General features: G+C 42.2%; 1 protein-coding gene across 7 annotated transcripts; it reads left to right on the top strand.

Annotated features, from left to right (window-relative positions):
- The first annotated feature begins 70 nt into the window (after positions 1-70).
- LOC111251954 (acetylcholinesterase-1-like) lies at positions 71-10,437 on the top strand. 7 transcript variants are annotated; one of them, XM_086991106.1, is made up of 8 exons: positions 700-2,044; positions 4,891-6,184; positions 6,380-7,263; positions 7,551-7,697; positions 8,012-8,202; positions 8,494-8,780; positions 9,254-9,419; positions 9,941-10,437. In XM_086991106.1, the coding sequence occupies exons 2-8, from the start codon at positions 6,066-6,068 to the stop codon at positions 10,145-10,147; spliced, it is 2,001 nt and encodes a 666-aa protein (XP_086847232.1). In that variant the 5' UTR covers positions 700-2,044; positions 4,891-6,065; the 3' UTR covers positions 10,148-10,437. The 7 variants fall into 7 exon arrangements, with proteins under 7 accessions (XP_086847233.1, XP_086847232.1, XP_022664890.1 ...); XM_086991105.1 differs by lacking the exon at positions 700-2,044 and adding an exon at positions 4,077-4,239; XM_086991107.1 differs by lacking the exons at positions 700-2,044; positions 4,891-6,184 and adding an exon at positions 71-673.
- Positions 10,438-10,853: the final 416 nt, after the last annotated feature.

Here is a 10,853-nt window from a genome sequence, read left to right as displayed (position 1 = left end):
GATTCACTAGTTGCGCACTTTACATACACGTATTGTATTAGTCAATCATTACTCCTAATTCCGAGACTCGACACGAATCAGCATTCGTGATGCAGTCATCACAATGGGTGTTTGTGAATATTAGATAGTTCTTGACCTGGCCAAGACACGCTTCGTCGAAGGAGATCGACGCCAGTTGTCTCTTCTGTGTGAAAAACAATGGTGTTGATTTTTAATGTCATTACGTACCAACTGATACGACCGGGTAGTATACGGATTCGATGAGTGTTAGCAATCTTCCTATTATGCGTACTTATATTCCACATGTGGCATGGTCACGGCAAGCCTTATGCATAACGCTTCATATGGTATCATAGTGTATACCAGGTGTATCCTGCCATATGTAAGCTTATTTTAGCTATCTCTGGCTAGAGTATGTCGGTTGTGTCGTTTTACTTTAGATCCCTCGATGGCCAGCTGCGGAAGTTTTTGCGAAGAAAAAGATGTTGTACGCTGGATATGCTACTATTGAGCAAAATGTCACAAGCTAACACAAAAAACTCAATGGAAAATGAAATTACGTTAAATTGGAACCAGAAATAATTTTACACACGTCACACAGACCCGAGCGCTGATATGAGGCAACTAATTTATCGAAACAACATCTTAATGAACACTTTTCTTCCATGCAAAGGCAAGTAGCAGATTGATTAGGCTGATGTGACTACAAAATAAATACTCTTTCCATAGAATCATTTGAAACTATCCACTCATACTAAACGAATGTCATCACAGTGTTGATAGGATGGTCTTCGCATGATAATGTCACACGTGAAGGCATGCGTTGCATATTGGCGTTAACGAGTCAGGCAGGCTTGCGGAAGGTGACGAACCGCGCCTTTAAATATAACAGATTTCGATGATATTTGTGGAATTGTTAAACTCGCGTCAGAAAGACATTGTGATAAAGAGTACCTAATTTTCTGTTTGCAGAAGATCATAAATGCATTTGGACAAAAACATAATAGCCATTGCCGAAGTACTAAAATTATTTAGCTTCCCTTTTTAGTAGCTTAGATTTGTATGACAGCTGTTTAGCTAGCGCCGAGATGTCTCATCACGAATACCTCATCATAAACATGGCTAAATATTCAATGCAATGCAGTGGACATAGGCTCTTGAGGATCATGCATTTTCATCATAGACTAGAACTAAAGGAGTCATATCAATCAGGATCATTTACAAAAAAAGTTGTTACGAAGCCTAGTATTTATTACGGCGTCGCAAATCGTATATGTGTATATATTATACTGTACTTAATCAATGATTACAGAATACCGAGAATGGTATAATCTTCATAGGTTTTATGCCATAAAGCTCTGCCCATTGGACGTTAGTTCCTCTACATTTAGCTCGTTTCTAGTAATAGTCGAGTTGACCAGAAATGTATGTTGGAAAGAAGCTTCTACATAGGATAATCGCACAACTCTTACCGCCAATTGGCCTGAAGAGTCAGATTGACCAATAATATTAGAGAACAGAAAAATAAGAATTTTCGTTCACAAATAATATTTGTCAATATGTAACAGTTTATAAAAGAGGTTCAGTAACAGTTCATAAAAAAAAAGCACAGCTGACTGTGCAGATGTGCAGCACTGACGCATATTTAAATTGCTCAATTTAATGTTAGCCAATATATTTTATGAAATTATTGTCTCTTTTGCCAAACATGCGATCTCCGTAGTATTTTGCTCACCCACACATGTCTCAGCTACCTGAACTGCATGCGAAGGCCCAAAGAATTGGATTAATAATTCTTTTACTAGCTAATAACGATTCTAATCTACGACGTCCATTATGGCAAGAGAACAGACGCGGTTTCGACCGTACCGCTACCAAGTTTATTTGCTACTCCATTGCGAGCCATAGTGAAAGTTACAATATGTGACTGGTTCACACGGATACAAACTTGGATTTCTATGAACTTACGTAAATATATAACTCCAAAAGACGAACTCTGTACTTGCAAAACTCTGCTCAGCATGATAAGCGAAAGTACAGCCAGGTAAGTGGTAAGTCTATTCGGAAGAGGGTAATGTTGTCACTTTACTTACAAGTTTCTTTAGGCAGTTAGGAATGTAACGTTAGCCTCGATAGTTTTACAATGTTACCGATCGCAACTCGTCTGTGGCTTTGCAGAGCTGTGTGACGAGGCCTGATCCCTTCTAGCTCAAAACTGGCACAAATGACCTATAGACGGTGTAAAATCCACGTGGACGTGTGTTAATATAGCAATACGATACTTTAATAATCAAGGAAGGGTTCTTAATCTAGACCATGGTATTTTAATTATCGATACTGACTATATTACCTTGATCGCGTACATTAAGTGTACGAAGCGTTGATTATTTGGTTATGACGAGGGTTGCTGTAAGAGCGGCAACGAGGGGCACTTCTTCGCCAATCGCCAAAAAAAATTCAAGCCAAAAAGAACAGGCGAGAGTTGGGTCATAATGACTGATCTTACGTTAATAAGTGTGCCGTCTGCCCGTCCGTTTGTAATTAACCCAATAGCTTCTCTGTGCGCTTGTGCTTGAACACGTGAGACGCAACGTCCTGTTCTGTGTATCCGGTAGCTCATTCATTGCGGATGGACGACCCAAACCAATAATCTCGTCTCGGTATTTGGGTTCCGAAGCTACCACAAAATGCTAGTTACCTGCAGAAGGGCCCGAGCCAACGCAAACTGTGGCCGGTCGCGGCGCGCGCCCATAGCCCAGACAGAAACTATTGCAGAACGAAAAAGCCAAGAAGAAAAAAGAAAGAAAAACGATTACGACCACGAGCAAGATCGACTGCTACAGAGGCGCTGTTCCCCGCTCCCTACGTCGTTGACCAGTGGTTAGTCAGTCAACCAAGAGTCAACAGAAAGAAATGACGAAAGAATCGAGCCGAATGGAAAAGGCCAATGAATTGGTCACCACACTAATGATCGTATTGATGTTGGTGCTAACCGCGGTAAGGGCACTGGCATTGCTTCTGCTAGAAAAGATTGCAAGCGTTGTCTTTGCCGGCGACTGGACCGCCATCGCCGCTGTCGCGACTTGGCTGCTCGAGGCAACCTGTGCGTCGCTGTCGACGATGCTGTTGGTTTTTTCGTTGTTGTTCCCGATGCTATTACTATAACGGGTAGTGTTACGAAGGCGAGCGCTATCACTACGAGTGCGATGAATGCGCGCCAGCTTCCGCTGCCCGCAACGTAGCCGCCGTGTGTTGCTGCTGCTGCCGCTTCGCGTTATTAACGAACAGCACGTAACCCACATTTCGGGCTTATGCTGACCCCACTGACGGCAGAGCGCAGTAGAAATTATAGCAGCATGATCAGGAGCAGGATCGGAAAAGAGACGCTGCCGAAAGGAACGTGTCTGGTTGATCGGGTGCGATTGCAGAGCCTCTTGCTACCGCCGTTGTTGCAGCGACTGCAGCAGTAATAGCAGGTAGCGAAACTCGGCAGGCACCGTAGATTCCGCCACGTTTTGGGATGCGTTTGCTCCACATCTCTCCCATCTGCTAGTGATGGTAGTTGTGGGTCGACTCCAAGTTGTAACAGCGGGGACAACGGACGTTCTCGGCGTTTATCCTATTCTAATCCCATGCGGTATTCGGCTTTTTGTGTGCGTGTGTATTTCCCGTCGCGGTCCATCGGGCTAGCTCGGGACCCAATGTTCGCGTAGTAGTGTAGTTTTTATTGCAGTAGTATCGCCGCGCAGCAGCAATAGCAGCTGCGACCAAAAACTTAGGAGAGACCCTGCACAGCTATTGAAAACATCCAGCTTAGCAACCCCACCAGTCAGTGGTCTTCAGCAAGGCAAGGCAAGACAAGACAAGATCATGTTGTGTCTTGCATGGTAATCTAATCTAAGTGTATTTCTAAATTCGTTGTTGGTGCTTGTGCGCTTAAGCGAAGAGTCCACCTTTGTGCTCCTATCAACTGGTAAACGACTTCTGTTCTTGTGCTGCAAATCATCATAGTGGTGTTGCTACTGCTTGTAACGCTGATTGTCGGCAGTGGCAATTTGTCGAGCCATCCTCAGTTTTACGATTTATGAACGAATACCTCTCCGTTCATCAAGTACATATTCATTCCGTTAACCGAAATCTCCCTCGGCTGCTAATACCTCTTGATTCGATAAGCTGGCTTTGGAAAGTCGTCGGAGTTCAATGCTATTGTAAAACGTAAATCCCTCTTAGCAATTCTTGGTACGGATAGTATGTAAGGACGAGGAAAATAGACGCACTTCTTTGCAGGGTAGCTAATTGTTTATACGGGGGGAAAGGGGAGAGGGACAGTAATATTCACTAACTTTTTACCTCTTTAAAAAGTTCTATATGTTTAGATTTAGCTGAGAAGGCTCGCTGTTAAATAACTGAGATGCGTGTAGCGCCATTGATATTCGGTAAAATTTACATTATCACAATAAAATTAACTTATACTAAACTTTCAACTTTAGTAGTTGAGGTGAATCACCAAAGGTATGACAAACGATTGTTCTGAGAGATGAGTATTGGGAAAGCATAGGCCAATGAAAATTTCTCCCAGCATAATGTGACGAATAAGATAGTATGTCGGCGTTGGAAATTTTCAATATGACTTCGTATGAAAATTTCGATCTCATCTAATGACTTCTAATACATCCAGATTGGAATAATCAAACGCACTAAAATCGTTATGCGATGGATTTTATCTTCTCATTACCATGTTGTCAAGCCAAATAATTTTCGCGTATTTGATACGATACTTTGAGTTGATACAAGTTGTATTTTGCAAAAATACTGCATGCAGTCGAAATTTTTCTACGAACTGTTCGAGAATGCATGGAAATCCTGTTGCTAACCATAGTATCGTTTCAGCTGCCCTGTAAATCTGAACTCTGCGAGCCGTTCAATCGAGGAAACGACATTTGTGCACTAATAATAGCCACAGGACGCTCCCTGTCACAAAAAGGGAATCTGATGACTAATCTAACGTGTAACCGGTCAGCTGCACGAAATCGTCTCCTACAATGATGTAACGTGAAAAGTAACATGAATATTGCTTTTGACTTTTTCTAAAAAAAATCTTCTCGCTTTAAAAGGCCATGTTCAACTAAAATGGCTCTTTTCTTTCAATTTGAAACATCATTCACACGGATATTACATGCCATTCCCGCATTGTTGAGACCCGCGCGGATAGACAACAGCGACACCAGTGGTACACTGTAATAACAGCAGTAAAGAGCTAAATGCCTGTCATACGAATTTTGTCATCGAGTCGACACGGAGTCAACTACGTGTTTGTGACGATCCAATATCGCCTTCTCACTGTGTAGACATATTAGTCTCTCTAATGAACATCCACAGAAATACAAAAGCACACACACTTAACGACACCGACCTTATCATGGGCACACAGACGCTGGGATCCCTGACACAAGGTGAGGTGCCGCCGCTGTGAACCATGCCCCGTCCGACAACAACTGTTTTCGGATCTTCGAAAAGTCATCATCAAAGCCCCGAAGCAAGACATTAAGCGGCTAATGCCAATGAACCTATTGCCCTCATATGCAAAGGCAATCCGATAGAGAATTTCAAAATCGAGCAAGGCGCTGAATGTCAACCGTCATTGCGCCCGTCATCTGTTTTGTTAATGTCAGAGGTATCGTCATTGGCAGAAATCGCTTCTATCTGGGGCAAAAGACAGAAGCCAATGCAAAAGAGGCCTGTTATTCAATTTCTCTCATTCTTGTTTGTCAACTCAGTATTTGATTGGTAAGAGTGCACAAGTTGGACTGCCGTTGAAGAGGCGACGACAAAGATGTACCCTGCCATCATCTTCAGCGCTTGCCACTGATGCTGCCGTTTTTGTTCCCACTTCTATAGCCTTTTCTATTTTCTGTCACGGACCACTAGCGAAAGCATACGGGTGGCCAGAGACATTCGCGGCGCATGAAGTTGTCATCGGCTGAACGACCCCGGCCATAGGACAAAGACGGAGAAACTGTCCGATCGTCATTACACTAATAATAGCACTACGCCATTAGTGCACTATGGCGGAACAACGGGACGCAAACGTCACACGAAGGTTGTTAACTGCGGCCGTAACACCCAACAGTCGCGAATCCCTGGTTGTTCTGGCGCAGAAAGTGACAGTGGAAAGTTTTCTAGTGTAGCGTACCTACCTTGGGTGGATAAGTATGTGCATGCTTCTGTGCTTGTATTCTCGTTGTGTTGATATGTAAGCTTGTGAGTGACTCTCTTGCTTGTCCTTGTTTTTGATTCTAACGTATTTGTATAGCATATTTAGCCGGTGCGGTTCCATCATTTATACTCCATTGCTATGCGGTATGTCTCCGGCACGCAGGTGTGACAGAATGAGATTGTTCTTCAAGATCGCAGTAATAGCCGCAGCGCGGGCTATTTCAGCGTCAGAGGTTATCGTCAAAACCTCGTCAGGCTACTTACAAGGCACGAAGGCGAGCGTGTTCAACCGCACATTATACAGCTTCCTCGGAGTGCCGTTTGCGCAGCCTCCTGTGGGTGATCTCCGCTTTGCTAAACCCCAACCGTACGGAGTTTGGGATGGGATTTATGTTGCAGAATCGCTAGCGTTCCCATGTTTGCAGGACGACCAGTACTACACGGATCGCGTGCAGATCAGTGGGGTTAACTCGACTGAAGATTGCCTGTACTTGAACGTGTGGACACCAAGCGTGTGCAAGAAGAAAGCCTGTTATGACGCCCAAAACAAAAAGCCTGTCGTTGTTATCTTGCACGGAGGAGGCTTTTCGAGCGGTGGAAATTCATATTCGTTTTACAACGGATCGTTTCTATCGGCCCTGGGCGATGTCGTGGTGGTAGTACCCAATTATCGGCTAGGCGTGTTTGGATTTCTCGATTTGGGTACCCCAGATTCACCTGGCAATCAGGCGATGTTCGATCAGCTCCTTGTGCTGAAATGGGTTCGACGTAACATTGCTAGCTTCGGTGGCGATGCGAAAAAGGTTACTTTGATGGGGCAGGGCTCCGGTTCAATTTCCACTGGTCTGCATATGGTCAGCCCGTTGTCACGAGGACTCTTTCGACGAGCAATCATGCAGAGCGGCTCACCGTACGTACGGCGCTATGAGAGTTCCGTGCAAACCATCAAATGGTTGGAAGTAATGGCGCGCGAACTCAACTGTTCGGTCTCGAAAAAAGAGTCCCGTAAGAAAGAAGACATTGCGCAGTGTTTCAAGTGGAGTGAAGGTACGTTTATTACTAGCTTTGGCTTGCAATTAAAAGTTAAAGTCATACTGTCATACCGTATAGATAGAGTGTTCCTATTTATTTACGTCTAGAGTTTAGGTTACGGTTTAGATATTGGTACACCTCACCGTTATGGAGTTTTCCGTGCGCCCTCCATATTCTGCAAGAACGGTTCTCTATACTGGTCGAATGTGAGATAAGTGCATTGACAATTGTATTTACTAGACTACATTCGATACGAAAGGATTTCTGTGGTAACTGACGCTTGAAATATATCACAACGTTAGGTCGCACACTTTTGGAAGCGACTCGTCGTATGGGTAGTGGAATTCCCGGCAGCAACTTCTATCCCACTTGGGGTAACGAATTTCTGCCACTTGAGCCACGCGAAGCAATAGAACTGGGAGATATGGAACCGGTAGATGTTCTTATGGGTAAGATAATTTTCAATATTCGTATACGGTATCTATTGGTAGTTGCTATTGACGCAATTAGAATTGTTCGTCACTCGTTGTTAAAGGGATTCAGCTATATAAAAATACCATAGGCGACCCAACTTGACAAATGTCTTAATTGTCCGAAGCCCTAGGTCAATGCCAATAGATATACATCAAATACTGCGTAGGAACATGTGGATGCCCATGATATACGTTGGCGGTATACGTCATTGTCCGAAACTGATTTGGCAATCTTGTTTTCTATGCTTCTTATACATTACCTACTAATAAATACTGAATATATTCCCTAGGCACAAATCAAAATGAAGGCGGATCTTTTATCCACTTCTTTCTGAGACGGATTCTTGAAAAGCAGTCCGTGAACTCTATAAGTCCTGACGAGGTTCATCTTTACCTGAACGTGCTCCTGCGGTTCTCACTTCATACGGTTCCTAAAGAAATCAGCGACTACTACTTTAAGGGAGTTCGAACCAGCGTGCAGGTAAGAACACTTGTTTTTCTAACGTTATTACTAAAGGTGCTGTGGTTATAGGCCGTAGCTGAACGATAAAAGACCTAATTGACTTAGTGTCTTGTTGCAAAGTTTTTTGCTTCTCGTACGCTTCAATCGAAAAAAAAACGATAAAATGTTGATTGACTCAGCGCATTTTTTTACGTCTATCTAGTCCCTTTTTAACATCATCTAGCGTACTTTAGAATAGAAGCTAGAAAGCGATTGTTCCGTTAAAGGAAAACGTTGCTTTATGACGGATATCGCACTTCGGCTTTTCAGGCTTTGCAAGCGGCCTGTTTAGCGTTTGGCGATTTCGTGTTCCAATGTCCGACAAACTATTTCGCAGACATATTGAGTCGCCACGGTCGTCATGTCTACATGTATCACTTTGATCATCGACCTTCTTTCTCCTGGTGGGACCCGTGGCTGGGAGCAGTCCACTTTGACGAATTTCTTTTTGTGATGGGAGCGCTTTTTCATGGTGATTTGGCATTCTCTCCAAGCATTGAGGAACTTCGTCTTAGCGCTAGAATGATGAAGATGTGGACTCATTTCATCAAATTCGGGTGAGACGCCGCGTAACTCCACAATAAGGGACCGTTTGTTAAAGCACATATAATTCGTTTTAGGTTTCCTGCTTTAAAAAGCGTGAACGTTTTTTTATTTCTACCCTCACTCTAATAGCAAAGTTATTTCGAGTACTCCTTAGAATTTTATAGCGAAGATTTGCGGTATGAAGGATTGTTGAAACAAAGTACTATACATTTTACAAATAAACTGTCCAGTAGACTCGTAGTAAGTTTATTTATGGAGCTTACGTTACGTGAATTATTATTCAATATCCAAGAAAAACTCGTGCGTTTTAATGATGAGCCCTAGTTCTATTATGAACTTTACAGTAAAAGCTTTACCCAACTATAAAACTATACACATAGGAGAGTAAAAACTCACGGCTTACAGACATATAAAACGTAATAAACAGATTCAGAATAAAAAAATCTTACCTAATGATAACTCCTATTCCGACAACGTTCTATAGCGAATTCGACAGCTCAAAATGGCCTGAGTACGCGCAATACAATCAGACGTACCTAAATATCAACCCAAAATCATTTCACACTAGCGCCCCAGTGACAACTTACACCTTCATCGGACAAGGACCAGTCCGCAATCAGGCCTGTCAACTCTGGAAGCCCTATATCAAGGTTTGCTAAAAAAAAATGTCTTAATACATAGCAAATATTGTAGCGGAAACGGTGATTGCTCCGTTATGAATTCACCAACAACAATATTATGCGTTTAGTTATTGAGCTTTATGGACGCAATTGAATATTCCATCATTAGAACAAATTGCCTTGCATTTTAGTAATGATGTGCAAAGCATGAAAAAAGAGTCGTTTTAGCCTGTAATAGACAATTCAATTTCGTATAAATTATTTACATTTTTAGCAGATTTGCGAAAAAAATATAAATGTATAGAGGTGCAGTTCTTCAATCGCGAACTGCACGTTTTAACCCAAAATATATGTCATTTTTCTGCCAGATCCAGCCTAGAAAAGCTTTTGTAAGCGAAATATTCAGAGAAGGCTTAGAACTCTTGAATTGAACGAAATGTCCATTTGGATAAAATGTAATGATTTTTTCCTTGATGGCTTGTATCAGTAAGATCTTTATTTGAATTGTGCCTATAATTCGAACAAATTATAATCCAATACGTATATTATAGATGCCGACATCAACGAATCGTCCCAATAAGACAGTCTCTGCTGCACAAATTTCTCCTGTTCAAATGGTGGAGCCAGATATTTCCTTTGAGAAGACTCTTGCTTCACAAAATGAACGACTTGAAGAGAAGATTGGACGGAGTACGTTTCGAGAGATCGTGCATCAGCTGCGCCAACGACTTCACAGAAATAACCAGAAAAAAAAATGAATTTCATGTAAACATAAACCATACTTAGTGCCAACTTTACGATTATAAAAGGGTCCCAAATTCTATGTAAATTTATGGACGACCCTTTCTTGTTCGTCCGCTCGAGACTTGGATCCATAATAGCCATGAAAACTGTACTTCAATGGATTCCGCAAAAAACGACACTTTCAAGAAGACGGACATAACGCAGGTTTAACGAACCTCGAAAACAAAAAAATATCTTCACTAATATTGTGGACAAATAAATCCAAAGGCCACCACTTACCTGGTCAAGAACTTTACCTCGAAAAAGGTCCAAGCTAACCATTATTCTTGGAAACAGTCTTCCCAAATTCTTATTTATTATTCTGCTGATGAGATTATACAGTTAAAAAAAGCCAGACCAAGGAAATAAAAAAATCCGAGTAAATAAATGTCTTTTCTTTATACGTCACATAAGATGTATATAGGTACATACTATATATACACGCAGTGTGTGGCAGGGTAAAAATAAATTGTAATGTGTATACTTCTGTGAGTATATATGTCATTCGGTACGAAATGTGAGACGGTGCAACTCAAGCTTTCGCGATGCACTAACATTTTTTAGAATTTTCTCAGACAGTTCGCTCGGCTATTATTATTCAAGTTTGCAGTGGGCGAGCTTACAGCAAGCTACCGAACATGCTTTACGAATATCAACTCCGCCTTGAGTTTACGAAGGCAG

The sequence above is a fragment of the Varroa destructor genome, unplaced genomic scaffold (assembly GCF_002443255.2).
Source record: "Varroa destructor unplaced genomic scaffold, Vdes_3.0 BEIS01000005.1, whole genome shotgun sequence".
Lineage (NCBI taxonomy): Eukaryota > Metazoa > Arthropoda > Arachnida > Mesostigmata > Varroidae > Varroa > Varroa destructor.
The sequence above is the reverse complement of the archived record's forward strand: the minus strand, read 5'-3'. Positions and strand labels throughout refer to the sequence as shown.